The sequence below is a fragment of the Brachypodium distachyon genome, chromosome 4 (assembly GCF_000005505.3).
Source record: "Brachypodium distachyon strain Bd21 chromosome 4, Brachypodium_distachyon_v3.0, whole genome shotgun sequence".
NCBI classification, from domain to species: domain Eukaryota; kingdom Viridiplantae; phylum Streptophyta; class Magnoliopsida; order Poales; family Poaceae; genus Brachypodium; species Brachypodium distachyon.
In genome coordinates, this window is record NC_016134.3 from 28254774 (window position 1) to 28280670 (window position 25897).

Below are 25897 nucleotides of genomic sequence, written 5' to 3' on the forward strand. Positions count from 1 at the left end.
CTAGTGGAAGAGATTGCTCTGGCCCCTGATCCCGAGCGGCATCCCGAAGTTCTGGTACACCCTGATCTCGCCGCCCAGGCTCGCGGCCACCACCACCATCCCCCACGCGTCCGCCGCACCGGCGCGCGACGACGCGCCCCTCCGCAGCGCCTCTCCGCCGCCCGGGTACCCCATGGGCCCGGACTTGGGCCGCAGCGGCAACGGCGGCACCTCGCCGCCGCCCACCTTGCCGCCATGGCACGAGCTCGAAGAACCCGAGCGGTCGCCGTCGCGGCGGAACGAAGACGCCGCCGGGGGTGAAGGGGACGACCCGCCGGCGCCTGGCCAGGGCACGGCGGCCGAGACGTCCCTGCAGAAGAAGTACTCGCAGCAGCGGCTGGTGAGCCAGGTCTTGGCCTTGACGCCGACCCCTCCGGCGCCGGCGCCGGCAAAGGCGGCGCGGCGCCAGACGTAGACGTGGGAGTCCTCGCTGGCGCAGACGACGTAGCGGCCGTCGCCCGTGTAGGACGCTGAGATCTGGCTGCTGGTGTTCTTGAACCCTGGCAAGAAGAAACAAGACGAGTTCCCTGTTTCGTTTTGGAGTTTGCTGCTGCTGTTTTTGCTGTTAATTGAAGGGCATTTGCGGGCGCGTACCTTTGAATTTCTGGAGCACGGTGATGCCGTTGAACACCCGGATCTGCGAGTCCGCCGACGTCACCAGCATCTCCGACGGGTTCCCCGGCGCAAACTGATCCACACCGGATCACAAATTCAGAACAGCCATTGTTGGCTTAATTAAGCAAAGCAGCAAGCAAGCAGGTTAATAACCTGGAATCCGGTGATCTTCTTGGCCTGCGACTTGCGCTTCTTGGATATGCTCATGTCGATCTGTGCCTCCTGGTTCAGCTTGCAATCTAGCAAGAAAATTTGATCATACATCGATGAGCATCACCAAGAAATAATTAAATTTCACTAGTACCTCTTGTCTTGTAGAATCGGCAGAACCCCTTGTGTGATCCAACGATGGCAGCCTAAGGAAACAAAATTACAGCTCAAACACGGATGCATTCAATTTCAATCGAGCGTCCGTCCATAGCGGCGTACCTGGCCATCGGGGGTGTAGCAAGCGGCGGTGACCATGTCGTTGAGGTCGCTCCAGTCGACGACCTGCCGCTCCGCGACGCTCCAGATCCGGACCCTGCAGTCGAGCGATCCGCTGATGAAGTAGCCGTCGTCCGCCGGGTTGAACTGGATGCTCGTCACGTAGTCGCTGTGCGCGAACACCTTGAGGCACGCCTTGCTCTCCACGTCCCACAGCCTCACCGTCTTGTCCATCGACGACGACAGCAGCCTCCTCTGCTCACAATTCGTTCATTTGAATTGACCTTTTCTTTTCGATTTGACTTGATTTCATTGGGGATTTGATTTTGATTACCTGGGACTTGGACCAGGAGAGGTCGAGCACGTCGTCGTCGTGGCCGAGGAAGACGCAGAGGGGGTTCTCGGCGAGCGAGAAGACGGAGTCGGGCACCACGACGTGCTCCGGGAGCGCGTGCTTGCCGCTGCCGCTCTTCCCGCCACCGCGCCCTGATCGGGTCACCTTCCTCGACAGCTGCGCCGCCAGCCCGGGCGCCGCCGCCGCCAGGGAGCCGCCGTCGGTGGGCGCCAGCGGGGGCAGCTGCGCGGCGGCGCCGGCGCCGGGGAAGAGGAGGAGGTCCGGCGCGGCGCCGGCGTCCACCACGACGACCTGCCAGACGCGCACGGCGCGGTCCTCGCCGCCGGTGGCCAGGAGCCCGCCGTCCGCGCTGAACTTGACGGTCCAGATGGAGCCCTCGTGCGCGCCGCGCACCTCCTGCCGCAGGTACAGCCCCGTCAGCTCCTTGCTCGACTTCCCCCCCGCCTGGTGCACCTTCAATGGCCGCTCCGTGCCGCTGCTTGTTGATGACGACGACGACGATGACGTCGATGCCGCCGATGGCGATGATGCCGAGGCTGGCGCTGACTTGGATTTCGACATGATCACCGCGGCCGCCGCGGACGAGGAAGACGACGGGGACCGGTCCTTGTCCTTGTCTTTGTCCTTGTCGTGGATGAGGCCGGCGGCGGAGACGACGAGCTTGATGTTCCGGAGCCACCGCGTCTTCTTCTTCCCTTCCGGCGTCTTATTATTCCCGCCTTCCTTCCCCGCCGCCGAGCTCTGGCTCCGCCGCATCAGTTGCTTCGCCAGCAGCGTGTAGCCCGCGAACCGCTCCAGATCGTCCATGCCCGTGCTCTTGGAAGCCGCAGCAGCATTGGCCGTCTTGCTGCCGCCATCGGCGCACTGCCTCAACTCCTCCTTGCCGTCCTTGATCGTGCTGCATCTGCCGTCGTCGCCATTATTAACGCCTTTTCTCCTTTCTTCTTCTCCTGCGCCGTTCTTCGATGTCGCCGACGGCGACGGGCAGCGGGGGCGGAGAGCCGGCGAGCCCCCGTGGAGGAGGGAGTGCGGCACGGAGTAGACCCGCCGGAACGACGGCGGCTTCCTCGCGCGTCCACCTCCGCGGGCGGCGAGGCGGCTGTCGGAGCGGCACCGTTTCACGGCCGCGGCCGGCGCGTCGGCGAGCGGCGGCGGCAGGCGCCTGGACACGGCGCCGCGCGGGCCCGCCCTGGCCGCCCGCGCGTTGCGGCTGCGGAGGAGGTCCCGGCTGCTGGCGAGCCCCAGCCCCATGCCCTGGAGCAGCCGGCGGCGGCGCTCCTTGATGGGCAGCGCCGGCTCGTCCGCCATCCACAGCCCGTAGTCGTACCTCGACACGTCTTCGTCCTCCTCCAGCTCGAAATCATCCTCGTCAAACCCCGCCTCGTCGAGCTGCTCCTCGTGGTCGCCGACGGCCGTGGCGAAGGAGGCGCGGGCGTCGACGTCGTCGCCGTCGTCCGAGGGGAACTCCGGGACGTCGTTGGCCCGCGGCGCGACGCAGGGGCGATCGTGGCAATGGAAGAAGGACTCTTCGTCGCTCGCCGCGGCAGCCGGGACGCCATTGTCGTTGTTGCCGTGGCTCTCGACGAGGACGGCGGACACCTCGCTGCCGCCGTCGTCCTTGTGGCTCATTATTCGATCGATCGGTCTCTCTGGGTGGTGGCGAAACGAATGGCCTGCAAGCACGTTGCTGGGGGAGAGACCCTTGCTGTCCCGTTTGCTAAATTTGGAGTACGCACGTTAGTTTGTAATAAGGCTGTCATGTCAGCCTGTAATGGTTCTCGCCATGGCGGTATGCATGCGAACATTGCGAAGTGGGGGCTGATTAATTTGGAGGGAAGACTTCTTGGCCAGGCAAATCAGATTCAGAGGTCTGCTAGCTCTGCAGAGGAGAAATAACAACCGTGGTGAAATTGCTCTGTCATGCTGTCCCCACCTGCAGCTGGGCCCTGCAATGTAAGTAACTTCTCGGAGTACCCTTTTGTGCACTCTGCAGGGTGAGTTTAAGTGCAAGCTGCAACAATTAGAAGCGCCGATCTTCATTCGTGCAGGGATGCCTATGAACTGTCTTAGGCTCTCCGTCACATATTATCAAATATTAAGTGACTATTACATGTATCTAAACGATTTTTTAGGCATACATCCATATTTTGATAAATTTGAGTCATTTAATATGGGACGGAAAGAGTATTAAATAAAATCTGAACTGTACAGGTGAAGAAAAAGGAAAATAAGAAATCAGAGCTGTCTAAAGTTCTGGAGCCAAGTGGCAAAATACAAGATAATTGGGCAAAATATGATAAATTTCATATGTTCTTTCCGCCCTATGAAATACAAGATTGAGCTTTTTTTTAAAGATCTGTCTGCATCTATATAAGCTTGGAGTTCTGCCATTGAAGATGAACTCATTTCTTCTTTTCCAAATGCTCCAAGCAGCAAGGATTGTGGTCTCCATGTGGAATGGCACTTTAAGGTTTTGCTTGAGCTGATTTACATTAGCATGTACATTGGGCAGAGGGACATAGTCCGGGCACAAATAGGTGCAGCAGGCTTTGGCAAATGGACAGTGGAAGAATAAATGATCTCTTGTCTCAGGTTGCATTTCTCCACACGGGACACATTCATAAGATGGAATGAAAAAACTCCTTTTGAGAAGCATAGCTCTGGTGTTAAGGCCATATGAGAAGCATCCAGTAAAAGAATTTGTGTTTCAGCTTACAACATGATGCCCAGAGCCATCCAAATTCCAGTGGTAGGTCCAAATGGTTGATTTGAGCCATGTAAGCTTTAGCAGGGATGAAATAGTATTTGTTCCAAACATATGTCCTTGTGTCTTGTTCATCCGAGTGCTGAAAATTCCCAATAAGGTTCCGAAGTTGAGTGAACTGTTCATATGCATTAATCGAGAGAGGAAGCTGGAACAACGTGTCCAGACTCCAGAGTGTCACCCTGAAGAACTTGCATTATTGTGGCATCCTTGTTAATAGCAAATGAGAAAAGATGGGGCCAATGTCTTTCCAGAGGTGTGCCATTCCAATTATCGTTCCTTTCAAAAGATGGTAGATGCACCACTCTTAACCTTGCAAACAGAGAGTTGCTTGTATCTATCAATTAGCTTGATGATACCATTCCACCAGAATGAAGCAGAGGCCCTCTCGTATGGTGGGAGACCTAAATAAATATGAGAATTCGTTCATTCAGGTTAAAGAACCACATTGTTTGTTTGTTTATACTCACCACAGTTCTTTGTTAATCGACAGTCAAGCATGAATGCAGACATACTTCTTCATTCTTCCTGAACATCGTGAAGATTAGCTGACCCCAGCATGGTAAGACCGTAAGAGCGAGCCAATCCATCTGATATGAGTTTGGAGATGATCAAGCATTGTCTACACTGGATGGAGCACAACTCTGAAGTCTTATTCAATAATCTTTCTGTTTACTGTAAGAGAGGAATTTTATTGCTTAGCAACACGACACAGTACCAGTATAGACTGCTCCAAAAAATCACTTGTAACCGTGTCACTGTTGCTTCTGCATTTGCATAAGAACAGTCTGAAGGTAACTGAAGTTGAAAGTTGTCCTGTGAGTGACATAAGGAACACAAAATTTTGCGTGACTCCCCGGGACAGCTTATCAACTTACACTTATGTCTTGCCATTATTTGCATTATATGTGTAGTTATAGTTCCTATGGAAGGAAGTCATTTGGATCTCCTCTACAAAAGATTGCCGGTAATTAACATGCTCTGATCAACAACAGCCCACACAAACTTCACAGCAACTGCTCCTTTAACTTAACTAAACTAAATGAACTCAGAAGAGGACGACTAAGCAGAGGGCTCCAAGAGATCACCGACTGCGGCAGCAGAAGCTGAGCCCTCGTCGCGCTTGATCCCATCCCTGCCGCCATGAATCCTTCGCTGTCGCCTTCCTCTCCTCTCCCTCCACCTGACAACAACATCTCCAGACAATTCCCCAGCTCCGTCATCATCTCTTCCACCCAAATCAGCGATCGCCTTCCGACCATCAACCCGCCGCCGGTCAGCCGGTCTCCACCGGACCCAAGCGCAGACGGCGAGCACGGAGAGCAGGACGTACGCGCACCCCGACGCCCACACGCAGAGGCTCCACCTGAAGACGCGCGCCAGGGCCTTGCTCCAGCCGGGGAGCGCCGTCTGCACGAGCACCTCCGCGCTGTACACCTCCGGCAGCGCCACCGTCATGGCCCTCGGCTGCAGCGAAACCCTGACGAGCCCTGTCCTCTTCTTCTTGTTGCCTTCTTCCCTGTACTGCAGCACGTCCCTGATCGTAGCGCTCTGGCTCTCGCCCATAAGGCCCGTGGCGAGCGGCACGATCGCCAGCGCCGACTGCGCCAGCCGCACGGCGCCGCTCTTGTACCTCAGCATGTAGGGCCGCGTCGCCGTCGCGATCGGGACCCCTGTCGCGGCGATCGCCTCCGCTTTGATCTGAATTTGAAATTCCCCAGGTCAGGAATCAGAGGCACGGAAGAATGGAAGGATTTGGGGGATTTTGCAAAAGGGGATAAGTTGAATTTGGGGGTGGGAATTTCGGACCTGGAAGACGCCGATCTGGCGGTTGTGGTCGGAGTCGGGGAGGAGAAGCGCGACGGAGACCTTCACGGAGTGGCCGGCGGGGATCGAGGCGGCGGCGCCGGCGAGGGACACGGCGGCGCTGGGCTGCTGCTCCGTGTAGTCGAAGTAGAGCGGGCGGCGGACGGAGACGGGGCCCTCGACCGAGCAGCGGCGGACGAGGAAGAAGCCGAGCAGGAGGGACGCGGCGAAAGCGGCGGCCAGGGCGGCGAAGGCGAGCGCCGCGCGGGCGAGGGAGGGCGCGGCGCGGCGGAGGGCGCCGACGAGGGAGGCGGGCGGGAGGAGCAGGAGGCCGACGAAGGCGGATAAGGCGCGGGAGCAGAGGGAGGCCGAGAGCCCGATGAGCCGGCCCGCCGGGATTGCCAGGAAGAGGAGGAGGTCGCCGCCGCCGCTGCCCGCCGCGTTTCCTGGCGAGAAGTGGCGGTACGTGGACGGGTGTTGGGGTCCTGGATCCATTGGAGAGAGGAGAAGCAGCTTGGACCGGGGGATTAATGGCAAAACCTACGAGGCCAAGCTTGCAGAATCGAAGAAGGCTAGTAGCCATGCCGAGACGACTAGGGACACGTGGAAGGAAGGTGCCACGTTTCGCTCCCATGCATGCCTCCACGCCGAACAGCTTCGTCCTCATACGCCGCTTCACACTCTCTCCAGCCGGCTGACAAGAGAACCAACCGCCTAGGAGAGCAACGATGACAGCAAGGACATGTTTATCCTATCAACTCGTGGGCAAGCACGTATTGTACGGCCGCGCTATACGTCCGACGGTTGTACGACGCTTCGTGGCTGCGAACCGTGGCATGCAAGTTCTGGTAACTCTTTCTTTGCCTAGCCAAAATCCAAGCCCAGGACCAAACTGAAGCCTCAAGCCCAAGCCCAAGACCAATATGAACCATTCGCGGTCGTTTTCTCTCTTGTGCCCGTGACCCATCGCTGGAATGCTGCGAGTGCTGCCCGTGCTTGTGGTTCTCCTTCGCAACGCTGTGGAGCTCCTTCCTCGTCTCCGGTCGCCACCGCAACCATGTCGTCGTTGCCTTGGTCGCTGCAGCAACCACGTCGTCCTCATCTTTGGTCGTCGTTGCTGCCACTGCAGCCATCTCGTCCTTCTCTTGGTCGGTCGCCGGCGGTCACGCGTATAGCAAAGAATGCATGGCTTGTCTTGCTGTGCTCATCCAAGTCTAAGTCTAAGGAAACGTCGGGCAAGAAATCTGGCTTGCAAATCTGACTTGCAGATTACACCTTTATTTGCAGATCAGCCAGAAAGAGATTGTGAAGATGGGCCCGCATGTTTTCCTCTCGCATGTTCGTGATGAGAGAGGAAAAGTCATTGAGAAATTCTGATTTTTTTTGCACGTCGTACAGCCGTCCGACGTGAAGTGTCGTGCTTGAATCAATTTCGCGTATCATATAGGGTTTTGGTTACCGCCCGGTAACCGCGTTTACCATCTACCCACAGTAAATGTTCTTACCGTGCAAAAAATACCGGTTTTGTTTGAATTTTTTGAACTAACGGGTAACCCGTGCAGATTGCGCAGTTAGATTTTTATAATAAAATGATATTTTTATGTTTATGGTATCTAATATATTCATTTTGTATGCAATTTAGATGCTTATAGTTGGAATTGTTCAATGATTTTTGAAATATTTGATTTGCTACATTTTTTACCTACCAAAATATATAGTTATGTAGATGGGTTCAAAATCAATCGATCTGCCAGTTATGTATAGGTGATCTGTACCAAAATTTTCTACTCCCTCCGATCCATATTAATTGTCTCAAATTTGTTCAAATATGGATGTACCTATGTCTAAAAAGCGTCTAGATACATGTAATATTTCGACAATTAATATGGATTGGAGAGAGTAGTATCTAATCGTAAACATTAAAAACCTAAAACCAATTGTAGGTATATTTTAACTTATGTGGATGAACCGATGTATGTAACATAATATATCGTAGATTAGGTGGTCATTACATGTTTTTGCAGGAGAATTTTTTTTATTAACATTGTGTGCAATACAAAAGTGTTGAGTTTCTATGGGTAACATATGTGTTCTCTGTTTTGTTTTGATTTGCGGGCAAAATTCATATTTTAGATATTTGAAAAGTTTCATTTCAGACATCGATTATCTTCGTTTAGATTTTTTTATCCTGAGTTATTTTTTGTATGCCCATCATCCATTGGCACATATGGCTTTTTCTAAATGGGTTCATAGATTCGATGTATGGTTTGTTTAGTTTGCATTTGGTTTCATGGCTACAGCTCGAAAGCCGCACATCAGTGCCTGATACAGTTGGTCCGAATACCACGGTACGTCTGGCTATGGCTAATACGTATTTTGGTCGTATCCACCGAGCTTCCCATTTTGAAAACCAAAAATAATCGTTTACATTGCTCGATTGACTCAATTATTTCGTTCATTCCTCACCTAGCGTTGTGGTGTCAGCAACCGCCTGGTTAGTCTGGCTAGCTGATGTGGATTAAATTCCCATGACGCTGCTAAAGCTGCCATGAATAAATTCTGGCAAGTTGCTTGTCCTTGGTGTCTTTATCTTTTGGGTCGTCGTGTGTCTTGAAACAACTCGATCAAGTTTATGTTGTCGGATCGCCGGTTTCGATGGCTTCCCTCCCAATGGAGACATACGGGATTGCTTTCTTTATAGAAAAAATATTTAGGGCACTAGTACTAATTTTAATTAGCACTTAAAGTTAATCCGTGCACCCTCACGGCGTCCGGCTTACGAACGATTCGCTGTGGAGTACGACCACGTACGTGAAATTCAATCGGTCTGGCTGCTACATAAGTGATCTGTATTGAATTCTTAGTATCTGATCGTAACTATTAAAATCTAAAATCAACGGTAGGTATATTTTAACTTATCCGATGAACGTGATGGCGTTTTAATCCTTTTATTTTATTGGTGCATTTAATAAGAATTTAGTAAAAATAGTTTCTCTTTTTTCTTGACATAGCTTGTTCTTTTTTATCATGCTCATTATATATATTGATTATGTCTTAATTTATTTCAAATGAAATCTCTTACTCCGGACATGCATGATTTGTTGCTCCGGCTGCTAGAGCGTGTCCAATGGGATCCTCCAAATTGTGCCCCCAAATGGTTTTTTTGTCCGTTTGAGGGGCAAGTGGACATGTGTCCGCCCTCATCCCCAATGGCAATGGCGTCGCCCAAACGGATAACTACATGTTCGAAAATGTTTTTTTTTTGCATTTTTTGGCTATAGAAAAGTACATACATGTAGGCAAATACTGTTGACATTCTAGTCAAATCAAAATTTCCTCTTTGTATAGATAGAGAATAAATTTTAGGCATCTATCGTTTATCCATTATCGATATTGTGAATGAGATATAATCTCAATATAATCAGGTAGAAAGAGCAATTAAATGCGCAACATGTGTCAGCAGTACAAAATGTCAGCGGAAGTAAAATTGAGCCCCTGATTGTTTAGCCATGTTTGTACGCATGGCCTTGGCATGTCTATGCTTAGTTAATGGCAGAACCAAACTGAGTAAGGGTCACTACTCACCAAGGGGAGCCGGCAGGCCTGTCGCGCGAGATGCCGAGGAGTGGCCGGGCTGCTCCCGAAATGAATTCTGAACTGAAGTTTTCAGTGCCCGGGCTGCTAGTTTTCAGTGGCGGGGATTCTCATGGTGCAGATCGTGGTTCTCCAGTGTATAATCTGGTATACGTGATGCTGTTCTTGTTTGAGTACCGTGGGGCGAGGATGTTGGTCATGGAGCAGTTCCCGGGCGGCGGGGCGGCCGGCATCGTCTGGTTCCGTGTCGCAGGGGTATCTCTAGTGCTCATGCAAGGAGGACTCGAGAGGAGGATTTAATCCGAAAGTAATTAAGGTCCTATAGAGATAAAATAGGAAAAGTATTGATTTGCTATCTGGCGTACCAAACGTGGAGTCCGTATCATGTTTTTTTGGATTAGTATCTCCACGCTGATCGGTTTCCTGATTGGCTTCATATATCTCTTATCGATTGATTAGTTTGTAACTAATATAGACCGTACGGTAACTTTTGTAAAATTTAGACAGTAAAGTTTCTGCTACTTTAATTAGATGTTAGATAGATGCTACTTTAATTAGATATTAGATTAGATTTAAACGCCTAAAACCAGAATTCGATTCCCATCAAGCTTTTTTTCACGAAAGTTTGAAATATTAACAAAAAATAAGTGAACACACGTCAAGGCGGGCTGAGTAACTTGACCAGGTACCTAGCCGCTGGGACAATAGTGCGATAATAGCCGCTGGGACAATGGTGCGATAATAGCCGCTGGGACAATGGCTAACTTGAAGAGTTTCTATCTTGGGAAATCAAATATCGAGTGAGATCTTCAAAATTAACCAAGAAATCACGTCAAATCTCCGAACCAGAATCCCAAAACCGACTCCAAATAGCCAACTAGCCACAACAATCAATACGGATATGAGAAATTAGATCTGCGTGTCTAGGCTCATCTATTTAATTACCTTGGCAAAACTTTGCAAACTGCTAGAAGCTAGACAACCGTTTTCAATATTGCTACAAACAGTCACATGGCTCCAGCTCTTTTCCTTATCAGAGATAAGGTGGGCTATAATTATCCGAATATTTGCTTTATCAATTGCATAATTAAGGTCCTTGCAAAGGAAAATGTATAAGGTCACATATATGGTTCCAGTCGTTTTGCTCTTGATATTGCAAATGGCAGACCATACAAAAAAGATAAAGTACTCGTCTGTGTTTACTATATTCCGTATTTTTCTATTTGCAATAAGGCTTATTTCATATATTTTTTCGAAGAAGCAACAAGGCTTGTTGCAAAGGGTCTTTCTGTACTGACACCATCACTTTGCCGAGAAACTCAATATTAGCTTTGTCGATATCACCACAAATTGAACATGCATAAAACCGATTGAACATGCACACCAAAGCAATTAAGATGAACATAGACTCGGTTTGAGGACAACCACACCCTCTTTATTTCCTTCTCTCTTCCTCGCTCGCCTTCAGGATCAAGCTCCCCGAATCCACTGCCATTAACAAATTTCTCTGATATGTAGCACTACCAACCCTCGGATTGTTTCAGCAATTAATTTGTCATGCAACTTCGGAGTCGGCGGTGGCATCATCATCATCGGCGACAGCGATCAACTTGAGGGCGTCTTCGCCAACGAACAAGGCCTTCTCCCGCAGGCCCATGTAATCACGCCAAACAACAGGCCGGTAAGCAGGCTTGGGCCTGTCCAGCGTCAGGGCCTCCTCAAGCGGGGCGACCAGGGCCTGAGCCGGCGGCCCAAGGAAGTAGCCCAGTGACACCCGGTGACTCTCACGACTAACGACAGCACGGTGGAACACGTTGTGGAACCGGCCATTGGTGACGATGTTGAAGAGATCGCCGATGTTGACGACGAAAGCGCCCGGCATCGCCGGCACGGCCACCCACCGGTCGGGTTCTCTGCGGAAGAGCTCGTGGCCCAGCAGAAGGAACGCGCCCCACTGCTCCGCTGCGCGCACCATGGCCGCCGCCACCTTGGCAGGGTCGCCGTCTAAGTCGCGCAGGTCCACCACCGGCACCTCGTCTTCCCCGGCGCCGGCGCCGCCGTCCACCACTGGGGGTCGTGGAGTTCCGGCCACTCGTGCGTCTCCGGCGCCCCCCGCGCCGCCCGGAAGTCCAGATGCGTCGCCGTCGGCATGGCTAAAGCTTGCTACGTAGAGACAAATTGGATCAGCTGTATCTAGTATTCTTGTGGGGTACTGGGAATGAGGCACACGAGGAGCGCCAGAGCGGGGTATTTATAGGGCTTGGAGCGTGGCGGATTAGCACGAGGTAGAGTGGAAACCATTGATTACTTACCTGGCAAGAGAGAAAAAGATAAATACTACAGGTCTACAGCTTTGAGGAGAAGACGAAGACGATGACGTCGGAAATTAAATGTGGGGGAGGAGAGAAGAGGAAGGTCTTTAAATTTGGAGCAATGTGGTATGCGTGTACTATATTGATCCGTAGTGTACATAGCTGTATTTACAGCAATGTAATTTATGTCCTGCCAAATTAACAAGTGTGCAGCAGGAAAATTGAGCACGTGGGCAAGTGTGTGTATTTCGGCGGTGTTTATCTGATCAAAAAAATTTAGATCCATAAATGGGGACTTTTCTCTGATCTGAAATTTCTTAGGTCCAAAATTTGTTAGATCTGTAAACTTTGTGTGCATAAAGTCTAATTTCCTAATATATGATCCTAATTTTTTTTGCTCATGGTTGGAGAAAAAAAGATCACACATCGTAAAAATCTGGTTTCAAAATCTGCTCTCAAATCCGATGGATCGATCAACGCCGTACGTGCTCTTCTCTGGCAGTTTTCGTATTTTGATTACACTAGCAGTTTGCCCGTGCGTTGCCACGGCACTTTTTTAATGCGCTCGTGGCAGGCGCACAATGGTCGTCACGACCACTTTGAAAGATGGTCGCAGGCATCATACCGCCGGACTCTGCCGAACTCAATGATTGTGCCATGGTTTCCTCTGTCCTTGCTCTCCCTACACATCCAATGCACTTCAGAGCCCATTCTGTTAACTTACCTTTGCACTTGCTTCTGCCTTCAATACATCATAACCATGGGATTTTTGAAGCCGTTCATGCAACTTGAAAATTAATCATAGTTGTCACGGTAGAACCATATTGTATACAAGTTGTAAAGGTCAACTGAAATTATCGGATTTGTCATGACTACTGTAAATGCAAAGCACATAATTCATGTGAGTATGTAACGGACAAAACCATTCTGATGACTGAATATTCTTAGTATTGCCTTCAGCTCAAGGTAGCATTCGGCAAAAAAAAAATTATCACACTAAATTACCAATGTTCATTCTGATCGTTATATAAGGTAGATACGGTACCCAATACTCCCATAGACCAAATGGAGTATTAGAGAAGGGCATTCTGGACTTTCCCAATAAAATTCACCTTGGGTAACATCCAATGCTTGCATATGGAGATAGTTGAAAAGGTCACAACCTTCTTTGATAACTTCATAAATTTATCAACATATCATGAGATGTGCATTATACCTGCACGCATAAACCCATTTTAACTTCTATGCAGCAAAGATATACAGTTCTAAATCCATGCTCTTCACAAAAATAAATTTACCTGAATAGCAGGAAAAAATCTCGACCCACTCAGCGATGGAGCAACTAAAACTGTTACGTCTGATTCTGAAGGTCCTGACTGAATTTTAGCTTCTACCTTTGACCTTGACAAACTTTTGATATCCAGGACATTTTTTCAGATATTCAAAAAGAGCTCAACATGAATCAAACATGCAGCAAACAACCAATTTGATGTAAACAAAAAGATGCAGAAAAGCAAGATGACAATACTACTAAGCACCCAAACATTAGGAAAGCAACAAAAGGTAAAACCTACAATTAGAATAGGGAAATCACTCACGTTCTGGACATGGAGTAATGCAAGCTTTCCATTGTCACTCTGCATACTGAATCTGGATCATCGCTGCTTTTGCATAGAGGTGGATTTGTGTGCCCTGTGTTCGTGTCCTGTAGCAATCATTGTTTAGATCGGGGAAGCATTGTGTGCCCAGCACGCGCCGGCAGGGCGGCCGCCGTCCTCGCCCACGCTGACCGCCACCCAGCACACGTGCCTCACCGCGTCCGCATGGCCGCAGCCTCCCTCTACCCTGCTTGCCACCTCCTAGGCCCTAGCACATGCACCTGCCGCCTCCTTCCTCCCAGCAAACGCCGACGGGGCAGCGCGCCACCCTCCTCTTGCCTCCCCGCACTCGCCGCGCCGGCCGCCGCCTCTCAGCACACGGTCCCGCTCCACCCTCCTCGCCCATGCCTTCAGGCCGCGTGCGCCGCTCTTCTCCAAGCCCGCGCCGGTCACCGCCCTCATCCCAGCCTGCGTCGACTATCCGCCGTTGTTCCCGTTGCGTCCCTGGAACCACCGTCCACTTCCCAGGTCGCGGTCGCCGCTTTGCTCCTGCCATCGGCGAGGTTGAAGAGGGTGGCGGTGCAGCCAAACCCTAGGCGACGCTCGTTTCGATCCGTTCGCGTTTTTTTAGGCAGTTTCGATCCGTTCGTGTGCGTGCGGGTCAGAGAGAAGGAGGAAAACATGTTTGGGACTCTGGGCTGGGCCATTAAGGGTTGCGGTCTTTTGTTGGCCCAGGCGTGCGAGGGTGCGGGACAAGAATTCGACAAACGACGAAAAAGGAGGGTGAAGGGAGCCGATTTTCGGGCGTCCACTGTTCGATCCCCAAATCCATCATGCGCGCCCTCTCGCCGGCGTTCTCGTTGTGTGATAACGAATTGTACGTCGTGACTAAAAGTTCTTGTTGTGTGTTAACGCACTAAAATTCAACATGAGGGTGAATTTCTTTTGTTTATCGCAACACTTCCACTTTAATTATTGTTACACTTCTTATTACAGTACTTCCTTAGTAACGATAGCACTCCCCTTATCCAACTAGAGTACTCCCTCCGTGGTTCTACCTTGTAAGTCAATTTTTTGAGTTTAACTAAATCATAGAAAAACCTAAATCTATAAAAAAATAATTAGTAACCGACTTTATTGATTCAAAAAAACATAGAGAAAGGATAAAAAGGGTAAAACATAACCAACAATAAAAATCCTAATCTACCCCTAATAATAAAAGGAGTAAGATTTCCGTCATTGGGTTTCGTCCATCGGTGCATTTTTTCGTTTTAGCCCTTCGTTTCTTTAAGAATCAACGTGTAGTCCTATTTAAGGACGGAACTGGGCTTTTTTGCAAAAATGGATTTACCCCCCTCCTCCTCCCGTGGCCGACGGCCCCCCACGCCCCTCCCCCTCCTCGGCTCCTCCAGTGGCCGCCTCATCCTCCCAGACGGCACAAGCAGCCCCCTCGCCCCAATCCGACTCCACTCCTACCTCCCGTGGCCGCCCCGCCGACTAGTTGCATACAATTCCGAAAAAAGAACATAGATGAACTAACCCCATAGATTTTGAATAACCGGATTGTTGAACGCACAATGTGCCAAGACACAACCCTTGTAAGAAAGTCTGTCGAATTGCTGATTCGGTCGTAGCCAAACCAACGAAAAAAAAGACAAATATAATAATTCTATATAAAAACCGTGAGATCCGCTAGCTTCATGAAGTAGTAGGCCATGTTGACTACGCCGATGAGGATATAGCCGGGAGAGCATTATTCCATATGCCATCATCACCAGGACAAAAACCTCAACGACCCAGTTTCTTTCTTTCATGCCTTAGGGCTGTGAGTTTGATTAAACTTTTCATGTTTTGATTTCATTTGTTTCGAATTCCTGTAGAATTTTGATATGACATCATGTTAAATTTCTTGCTTGTTATATTCATGTTTTTTTTTCCAATAAGAGGAATTTGAATTGGGAAAAAGTTACAACATCTAGCAAAAAGCGGATGGAGTCCTGTGTATGGATAAATATTACTCCAGGATGCACGCTAGGACTTCCAAGATACTCCGACTTTCATTTGTGTTTTAAAAGAAGCCTGTTCGTCATAGCGTCCTGTGAAACAATTTTGAACACACACCATGTCGTACGTGCCATGTAGTATCGCTGTATCCTTATGCGTACTTTTCATATTTTGTACTCGTTGTACTAGCAGTTGTAGCGGTACATCCACGGCACGATAAATCGTTCCGTTCCGAGGAACAACGAGAGCCGATGAAGGAGGCGCGAAACACGGGTGTGACCCTCCCACATACGAGAGCCCACCGAGGGGAAGACCAAACGAGACCGCTGACGTGGCCAAAGCTAATTGGAGAAGTAAACGTCACACGGAACGCCGCCGCCTCGCTTAGTTACGAAGTATAGATAATTACGACTAGATATTACTCCTCCGTATTATATTCTGGGGGTTCGTTATAATTTCACCCCCCGTTTCTCCTCCTTTTCCACACGCCGCCGCCCGTACGTCGTCCATGCGACTACCCGGAACCCTAGCCGCCGCCTTAGCCTTCACCGCCGACGCCACCGCATGCGGAAGCCGGGGCAGTACGTCTACCTCCATGAAGACCCCCTGGCCCTCGACGTCGTCGACGGCCTCGACCTCTCCCCGCCCGGCGGCGGCCTCTGCTCGCCCGACGACCCGCTCGACAAGGTCATGACCTACGTCGCTCTCCTCGACGACGGCTTCCTCGAGGACCTCGGCATCGACTGCTCGACGCTGCTGGACGAGGAGTCCTCCAGGAGCGCGCTGGAGGAGGGCGGGGGCGGCGCGCTGCCGGTTGCTGCTGCTGCCGCCAGCCCCGGCGGGACGAAGAGGAGCGCCCGCGAGGTGTTCGACGGTGTGCCTGGGGCGCCGTCGTCCATCCCGGTGTCCACCACGTCCGCCGGCCCGTTCTTGGGGACCCTCGAGGCGCCGGACTTCGGCGAGGACCTGAGCTGGACCGTGCTGCCGAAGCCGCACCACCGGCGCACCGCCGCCCGCAGGCGGCAGGTCTGGCCCGTGTCCTTCCCGCTCGCCCTGACGACGTCGCCCGGCCCTGCCGCCGCCGCCCACGACGACAGCAATGCCAACGACGACGTCAAAGACAAGGACTTCAAGTTGATCAGCCGCTGCAATGTTGGTAAATGCAATGGCAACAAGCGTCGACGCTTGTCAGAGCCGAAGAAGCGGCAGCGGGACAAGGACAACGTGGAAGACAAAGACTTCGAGTTAGTCGGCTACTGCAATGATGTCGGGGTGGGCAATGGCAAGCAGCGACGCTCGGCCGAGCCCAAGCAGCAGCTGGACAAGGACGGGCGGCTTAGGACGTGCACCCACTGCTGCTCGTGGCAGACGCCGCAGTGGCGCCATGGGCCGAACGGGAATGGCACGCTGTGCAACGCGTGCGGCATCCGGTACAAGATGGGCAAGCTTTGTGAGGAGTACCGGCCCTCGACGAGCCCTGAGTTCAGCAGCCTCAAGCACTCCAACCGCCACAGGAATGTGGAAAAGATCAGGGATCAGAAGATGAAGCAGCTCAAGGTGACGTCCCCTGTGCCTGTGGTGCCGGTGACCCCGGACTCCAGCGAAGTCCTCCTTCGCATGTGTAAATATGAAACCTAGCTAGGCATGGCATGGTGGTCAAAGAGCCATTTTGGTTGATCCATCCTTAGGTCATTAGCAGGACTACCAATTAGCGGAAAATTCGATCTATCGTCCGTGCATCGGATGAATGATCAGGTCATGCATGCATGTTTTTTTTCTTTTAGATTCTTAGCATGTTTGATTCGATTTATTTGTTAGTTTTATAAATGGTCAAAGAGCCATTTAGTTTTTGTAAATATTCAGGGTGTAGAACTGTGGCTGCAACGTGGGTTGCAATATGGAACAATTGTTCTTGAATTTCCCTTCGAAATTTGAGTGATTTGGTCTTAATTTGTCTACTTTTGTACTATTTTGAGAACCAAGAGCATCCATGCATTCTGTCTGACAAATTCTAACCTGGCGTCTTCAAGGGCAGAATCAGCATCTAACCATTGGTACTAGTCGGCACTCGGCACCAACCCCTGCAGTAAGTGATCCCTTAAAATTAGCTCTTTTTTGTAGCGATTTTCATGTAATGAAGCTATTTTTGTGCTGCTTCATTTGTTGCTCCATACTCGGTAATGTACAGTTCTTTAGTACATATGTGTACATCAGTGTATCTGTGCGTCTTTTGCACTTATTCAATCTTCTTTCCCATTTTGTATCTTTGTATATACATCATGACTGGTGAGATGTCCTATTTGCATGGACGTTTAAGGTATCAGATGTTTGCATTTATTCTTGATCCTTCCATCCTCCATAGTTTGACATTGTTTTGATACTGCTCCATAACAGGATAGATCATTATGTGAAATTTATGGTTGGAATTTTTTTTCCCTAGAATACAACAGTTGGAATTTTCCTTTTAGTATTTCTGGCTATACTCTCTGGACTACTGATTTATTCATGGCAATGGATCGAGCAATATATTTTCAAATGCTGTTTTTTCTTTTCTTTTTTGTCTCGCTAAATAAGCTACTGGTTTGGCTTATCAATGGATGGGAAAATGATGTAGTTTCAGAATCTCTACATTTGTTTCAAGGTAATTAAGGCAAATAAATTTATTTCAGTCACTGATAATGTGCTGAGAGAAAGTTACTCAATTTTTGTACAATGTAATATATTCTCCTGATTTGCTACTCCTCCGATCCATAAAAAAGTATCGCACACTTTGTACAAAATTTGTTCAAAGTTAGTACAAAATGGACGGCACCTTTTATGGATCGGAGGGCGTACTAACTAATGTAATTTTGGCTATGACAGATGGTTTCTGTTGCTGAAAGAAAATAGAAGTAACTTACTAATGTGCTGGATTACTTAATCAATTTTGCAAATAATGATGGTATTTTTCTGCTTCTTATTTATTTATATGACAGATTGCTTCCATCAATTGTTCAGTTAGATTATTTTCCAGCATGCGCTTTGAAAGTTCTGCCAATCAGTTGCTGCAAAAGAAGGATTTTCTTAGGAACTATAGTATTTCTCTCAACCAGTTCATATAGTTGATAGTGAAAATTTTAGGTGTTATGGATGTTAAGTTAGACAGGTTGTTTTTTCCTTGGTATCTGGATTGTAATAGCTACTCCTATTCATGCAAGACGTTGTTCTCGATCTGGAAAGGTTGATAGCGACCAGAGGAACATGCTCAACTAGCATCGAAACTGACATTCACAGCACGGATCTTCTTTGTTCTGTTCTTCCTTTCCATGATCTCCGACATTTCTGAAGAAAAAAATCTTCTCCAACCCATGCACGGTGCGACGCAACCGTGGACCCGGCTAACAATCGTCCGATCCATGTGATGCGGGGCTTCAGCTTCGGGCCACATCAAACCCAAACCTCAAAATCCTTGAATTGGGTAAAGCGTTGGCTCTTATTGCACAAACCATGTTTGCCTAAGGCCTTTTCGCGTGGCACGGCAAGTTTTTTTTTTTCCGAAGGCCTTTTCTCGGGGTTTTGGCGGAGCCTTTGCCGCGGGCATTTTCCAGTCTCGGCAAAAAAAAAGCATAAGGCAGATGAATTCGATGGCATTTCTTTTACCCTAGGCCACGACGCTCGACAAAGAGAAAAATAAAATAAAAAAGCAGTCCACCGCTCTCCGCGCCCCACAGGCTGCGAGCCGCTGGAGGCTGGACGCTGAGGAAGAGGGGGCTGGTGGCCGCCGCCAGGCCCGCCACAGTCGTAGGAGAAGAAATCTGCTGCTCCCTCTCGTCCGTATTAACATATTAATTGTTTCAAATTTGTCAAAATATGAATGTATCCATCTATGTCTAAAAATCATCTGGATACATGCAATATTTCGATAATTAATATGGATCGAAGGGAGTACTATTGTTGATGAAATATATTCGCTGAAGGCCTGGCTTTCAGCGAAGTTTCTACCTTAGCTGTAGTAAGGGCAACTCCAGCCAAGCGAGCCAAACGGACCACTTTTTGTGGTCGTTTTGGTCCGTTTAGGTCGCTAGCCAGACATAAAAGGCCTCGTGTCCGGCCATCGTCCATTTGGGTCGTGCCCTACGTCCAGTGGGACGACCCATTTCAAAAAAAAAAAACCCAGAGGACAAGAACAAAAGGTACTCATTTCATATATATAGTAGTCCAAAGTTCATACATATATAGTTAAACTCCTACTAAAAGACATAAAAATATACTACATATGATAAAGGAGATCATCTACTCAGGAGTCCGACTCCAAGTCGATGATCTCCGGCTCCGGCGACCAGGCCACCATCTCCTCCTCATCGTCGTCGGACCAGGGGTCCCAGTCCTCCTCCTCCTCCTCGACCTCGGGCGCCGGCGGAGGCGGTGGCGGCACGCCCCCATCCTCGTCGGTGAGGGTGGAGACGTAGAGCGCCGCGCCGAGGCCAGGCCAGCGGCCTGGAGCATCACCTCCTCCTCCGCGGTGCGCGGCACCAGCTCGTCCTCCTCCTCCTGCTTCACGATGGCCAAGCTGGAGGAGGTAGAGGCTGCGCGGCGTTACTCGCTGGGACGCCAGCGACGTAGCCCCGACGGCGGAGGTCATGCTCCGCCGTGAACCACGCGTCCCAGAAGGGGGACTCCTTCGCGTAGTCGGGGTCGTCGCGGAGGTCCTCCGAGAGCGCGGCATGGCAGCGGATAATCTCGAGCCGGCGAGCTCGGTCGCTCACCGGGACGGGGGGCACTGGAACCCGCTCGGGGCTCAGATGCCACTTGTGCGGGAGGTGAAGATCGGACCACGGCAAGGGGATGCCGTGGTCCCAGAAGTACTCCGCCTGCTTGACGTCGACGTAATGCCGGCCCCGGTGGTGGGCCGGCAGCGACATATAGAATGTCACCGGAGGAATCGGCGCCAGGCGGTGGCGGGCTCCCGAGGACGAGCCCGCCTCGTGGTCGTGCCTCACCGGCGGCCACAGCTTCTTGGGAGCCATCGCTAGGGACGGTGGTCGGCGGGAGCTAGGGTTTTGAGAGCGCGAAGTGGGGTGGGTGAGTGGGATATGGACGGGGCTGGTCCCCATTTAATATGATCGGGACGTGCTTTCCACATCGCTGCTAGTGGGACCAGAAGGCGAAAGGGTTTGACCCAGCGCAGAAGCACGGACCGAGCGGCGTTCCGATTCTCGGTCCTTGAGACGCAAATCCAACACAGATTTGTGTTCGAAATGTCTCTCCGCGGAACGAAAAGCGGACGCAAATGCATCGCCAAGCTAGACCGCGCATTCGGTCCCGGTCCCGGTAGAGGTGGCCTGACTCCAAATTCCAAACAGGCCCGCTCTGCCCCAAATCGAGCATGCTGAAACTCGACTCTCCACGTCCTGGCGGCGCCCCCAATCGAGCATGCTGAAACTCGACGCCGCCGTTGCTTCCTCCTCCGACCGGCCTCCCTCTCCTCCCGCCACGTGACGGCCTTCCTCTCCTCCCACCGCGCGCCGCCACCATGGCCTCTGGCCGTCCTCAATCCTCCAGCGGTCCAGCCCTCCGGGACACACAGGCACTTCTCCTCCTCAATCAATCGTCCAATTTACCGCTGGACGGGGAGTAACACCTGACGTGATCATTCACCGACGACGACGTGAAGCCATCCCGACGGTGCCCCACCCGCGCAGACCTGAAGCCAGCCCCGCCTCCCTCGTCCGGCGTCGCCAGCAGTGGCCGTGGCCATCTCGGCGATAGGAAACTGTCCATGGCAAAAAGTTGTCTGATTTTTGTAATGGCATGGCACAATTGTACTACAGTACCTTATTAGATTTTGATTTTTGTATAAGTGTGTATCAATCTTGTGAATTTGTGGGTATAGTATAGACTATTGAGTACTAATGAATATTGCGTATCAATCTGTGAATATGTGAGAATTTACTATTGGGTACTCCCTCCGTTTCTAAATTCTTCTTGTTGTTTTAGTTCAAATTTGCACTAAAACAACGACAAGAATTTAGGAACGGAGGGAGTATCAATTTGTGAGTATTGACTATTTTGATTTTGTGCTGGCATGGCAAAAATTATTGTGGTTTTTGGATATAGGTTTTTTTTTGGGGGTATTGATCTGTGATGGACTGCTATTTATATGATCTTTTCTCCTGTTCTAGGCATGGCTAGTCCATGGATCCCAAGTGTTGAAATTTACGAAGAGAATGATGGCAGTAGTGACAATGAAGAATCACCAAAAGCTCTTGTTGATGTTCCTCCTACTTCTGTTCGTCGTGTTGCTGATATTGGAGATGCAAATAGTCACAAGCGTGCAAGATATAGTGGAAAGGGGAGCTTTGAGGTGGAGAAAAGGGGTGGTGGAAAGCAGCAGGAACCACTTCAAATCTCCTTGGATGAATATGAAGGTTCGGACCAAGAGAGTGATGACGAAGGTCGTTAAATTGCTAATGGAACTGGATCAAATGCTCAAAAGAGCAATAGAAGTTTGAAGGAGAAGGCGAGAAAACAAAGGTTTTCACACATTTTGTTCTCCTTGTACCTTCAACAGTGGCATTACAGACTCTTTGCATCATGTATTTTTTTTTCAGGGAACAAGATATCAGTGCCTTGGAGGAAAAGGCTCTACAGAAAGATAAACCACAAACTCTAGATGAATTCGAGATGTTGGTCCGGAGCTCTCCAAACAGTAGCTTTATCTGGATAAACTATATGGCATTTTTGTTAGACCTTGCAGATGTTGAGAAAGCACGTTCAGTAGCTGAAAGGTACACCTGCTGTTATGGATCATTGTTTTTCTGCTTTCTTTTTTTTCAACTGGTGGCGATACGGAGCTGCCACTTTGAAAAGTTTCCATGAGAATTTTCATTCATATCAATCTCTTTCACAAAGAGATCTGGTTACTTTATATCATGTTCAAACCCGTTGAACACAGTTTCATCGTAATACAGTTGTCCCTTGTGTTTATTAGGGCTTTGAAAACAATAAACATTAGAGAAGAGGAGGAGAAACTCAATGTTTGGGTAGCATACTTTAATCTTGAAAATGAATGCGGTTGTCCACGGGAGGTGAGTTGAGATGACAGTATTAAGCTTCTTTCTGTTGTCTCAGTTGATGACACTGATTTGCTGTATATACCAGCATGCTGTCAACAAAATATTCCAGAGAGCCGTGCAATATTGTGATCCCAAAAAGGTGTACTTGGCTCTTCTTGGAATGTATGAGATAACTGAACAGCACGAACTGGCAGATGAACTTTTCGAAAGAATGACCAAAAGATTCAAGACTTCATGCAAGGTTAGTTTGTCAGTTTCCTGCTTATTTTAGGATTACATTTATGACTTCCCTTATGCAATTGTAGATCTGGTTGCGCCGCATTCAATTTTCTCTCAAGCAAGGCAGGGATGTTCAATACATCAAATCCATCATAAACCGCGCGCTTCTAAGTCTGCCACAGAGCAAGCGTATTAAATTTCTCTCACAGACTGCTATCCTGGAGTTCAAGTGTGGGGTGCCTGAGGAAGGGAGATCCATATTTGAGCTTCTCTTAAGGGAGTATCCAAAAAGAACAGATCTTTGGAGTGTTTACATTGATCAAGTAATATTGCATCTGCAAATTGTAACGATTTTTCTCTTTTTCTGTCACCTGACAAGCATTATCTTTTGCAGGAAGTTCGGCTTGGTGACACGGATGTTATACGAGCATTATTTGATAGGGTGACATGGCTTAGTCTTCCTCCAAAAAAGATGAAGGTTTGTCACATTTTCCGTGTATTCTTAGTATATATTACTATCAACAAATACATGCATAAAATCCAGTCAGAGATATTTTGTCATGCATCTTCAGTTTCTGAGTGTACTTAATTCCAAACTAGTAAACTCCGTGCTTCACCCATTTATCGTTGTTATTCATTTGTATGTAGCTGAAATCGATGGCTAGCATGGCAGGGTTAGCTTGGTTAGTTGGGCTGAGCTCAAACTTTTACCCTTACTTTACTAGTAAGTTTGCACGTGCATGCACGTCACAGAGAAGATTAAACATCTCTTTTGAATCTCATCTTTCTTCAAGTTGTTTTTTATTAAAAAAATCTCATCGAACCACTTAAAAGTTGTCATTGTAGCGATGTAGCTTGCAGATGTAACACATGATCCACGCATGATGTCTCAGATAAAATCTAAAAACACAATAAATATATTTAGCAAAGAAATAAAAGACAGATGAATGTAGGCAAAAGAGATTTATTGGTGAAATTCAAAATCAACGAATCATAGTATTACAAAGACACGATTCCGTTCCAGCATCCCCTTAGCTATTTTCTGCAAACTGGAACAAGATTAAGCATATATGCTTTTGTACCACTAACAATTGTTAGCAATGGTCTGGTACTAACGTTTAACTCTAAAAGAGTATGCTTCACTCAAAAGATTAAAAACTAACATACAGTACAGATAACTTATCATGTATTAGCATATAACCCATATGAAGTTTCCACCTGAACACACGCACTTTTGAGGAAACTGCAGCATGCCATATCTGCTCCCATAGTGCACGGTCACCCTCCGGTCTGCTACTGCATTGCCATGTACCATTTTCCTGTAGCAAAACCGACAAACCCAAGTTGTATGCTCTTTTGACAGTAAATTGTCCAGATTGCTCAAAATTCCAGGCTACAAAACATTGAACAGAACCAAGAAAAAGGTGCTTGTAAACTCTACAAACAAGTATACCATTTGACTGGGATATATGATTACTATATGGTCTAGAATGGAAGTAAATTCATACAACGGTCACTCATAAACCATAAAAACTAAGCATGCAAGCAAGAAGGGGTATACCAAGTTATATGGTGGGCAGACAAATGCACCAAGAAGGATTAGCAGTGCCAAGTTCTTGAAATTTCATTCATTACTGAAGAGACATTGCTTGATCACGGCATGCTCTCTCATGGCCAAGACAAGAATCCAGAATTACAGAACATTGATTAGTCATTATTTTGCTTTTTGTGCGCTAATCGTTCGGGTGAATATTCATAGTTTTTTTGTGTGTGTAAGATGACAACATTGCGCATGTATATAAAAATTATAATCATCATATAACTTCAATTCATCACATTAACCATCCAAAGAGGATTTGGCATTCAACCTCAATATCAAGTCTTGATTCCAAATACCTAAACATCCAAACAAAAATATTGGCATTCAATCTCAATATCCCGTGATATTGGCATTGGAGCCAATGCAATGCCAAAAGCTTTCCAAAAAGGTACTCCCTCCGATCCTTAATTATTGTCGTGGTATTAGTGCAAATTTGAACTAAAACCACTACAAGAATTTAGGATCGGAGGGAGTATAAAACAAGTGAGAATTTAGGCTATTCTAGTATGTGGTATGTTCCAATGACACGTTCCTTTAGTTGAACACAACTTCATGTTCCTTCTTATCTATCGTTAACATGTTAACGTGTTACAATGATGACACAATTGCACACAAGAAAATGAACTCACCTAGAAGAGTACAAGCTGTAGAACGTGCACGGCCTTGAACTGCTGCATGAGCCTCAGGCAAAAGCGATTGTATGTACTGCCATGTTGTCCATATGCATAAAAAACACCGGGGCTGAGCCATTGCAAAAGTGCCATCTCGCCAAGCTGGACAGAGCATGGATCATAAGCATCCATCTACTCAAGCGACACCAGCTGGGGGGCAGAGATGTTGGCATTGGCAATCGGTTGACTCGGATGAAAGCATCGCCTCAGACACAACACTTTGAGCGCTGTTGCCATGACAGTGAGCTGCTAGAAGCTATATAGCTCGGATAGCTCCAGTTGCAGGAGGGACTCCGAAGTGATGGTGAATTTGTCAATACCATGGACATTCAATATGGTGAGTCTGTGCAAGCACGTGCACTAGGGCGAGGAGACAGCATCACCGAGCACGCATGGACCTTGTACCATGAAGTTACTCAGGTATAGATCAGTGACCCGGGCGGATACACTGGAAGCCCGCACGCGCCCGTGCTCCTTCTCGCCCGCGCCGCCTCGTGGCCCCTACGTGCACCCGCGCAGCCTAGCAGAGGGTTTGTGTACGTTTTGTGTACGATTTGCAGGAAAAGGTACCAACAAAATTCATTTTGTGTTCAAATACACTATTCTTTCGTTGTCATACTTGACAAAATTTGTTGTTTCAGAGAAGAGAATGGGTGATAAGCTCTAAGCCTTATTCGATTAGTTTATCTTTAAGATAAATAAGGAACATATTGAAAATGGACGAATATATGGACATAGATTGCTTCAATATGGTTGTGCGAATAATTAGAAAACCACAAAATCAAGTTTTTCAGAAAAATTCTAAGTCACCATCTTCACAGACTAAGGCGATGGCTTCC

The 25897-nt window shown here is 48.7% G+C and overlaps 3 protein-coding genes, 1 long non-coding RNA gene and 1 pseudogene across 4 annotated transcripts; 3 read left to right on the forward strand and 2 right to left on the reverse strand.

Annotated features, from left to right (window-relative positions):
- On the reverse strand, nucleotides 1-2104 carry LOC100825540 (WD repeat-containing protein 44). The gene is made up of 6 exons (XM_024454600.1): nucleotides 1415-2104; nucleotides 1084-1338; nucleotides 959-1010; nucleotides 808-893; nucleotides 634-727; nucleotides 1-539 (listed from the first exon to the last, which is right to left on the reverse strand). Exons 1-6 carry the CDS (start codon nucleotides 1994-1996, stop codon nucleotides 1-3), a joined length of 1608 nt encoding a protein of 535 aa, XP_024310368.1. The 5' UTR covers nucleotides 1997-2104.
- A 490-nt stretch (nucleotides 2105-2594) lies between these two features.
- LOC112272460 lies at nucleotides 2595-4657 on the forward strand. Its single transcript, XR_002966283.1, has 2 exons — nucleotides 2595-3388; nucleotides 3647-4657. It is a non-coding gene; the product is annotated as an uncharacterized LOC112272460 (long non-coding RNA).
- A 406-nt stretch (nucleotides 4658-5063) lies between these two features.
- Nucleotides 5064-6730, reverse strand: LOC100825854 (seipin-1). Its single transcript, XM_014902849.2, has 2 exons — nucleotides 6009-6730; nucleotides 5064-5900 (listed from the first exon to the last, which is right to left on the reverse strand). Exons 1-2 carry the CDS (start codon nucleotides 6498-6500, stop codon nucleotides 5262-5264), a joined length of 1131 nt encoding a protein of 376 aa, XP_014758335.1. The 5' UTR covers nucleotides 6501-6730; the 3' UTR covers nucleotides 5064-5261.
- Nucleotides 6731-16077: 9347 nt separating this feature from the next.
- LOC104585044 lies at nucleotides 16078-17151 on the forward strand. Its single transcript, XM_010240951.1, has one exon. It carries the CDS (start codon nucleotides 16078-16080, stop codon nucleotides 17149-17151), a length of 1074 nt encoding a protein of 357 aa, XP_010239253.1.
- A 4525-nt stretch (nucleotides 17152-21676) lies between these two features.
- LOC100826167 lies at nucleotides 21677-23248 on the forward strand (annotated as a pseudogene).
- The last annotated feature ends 2649 nt before the right edge of the window (nucleotides 23249-25897 follow it).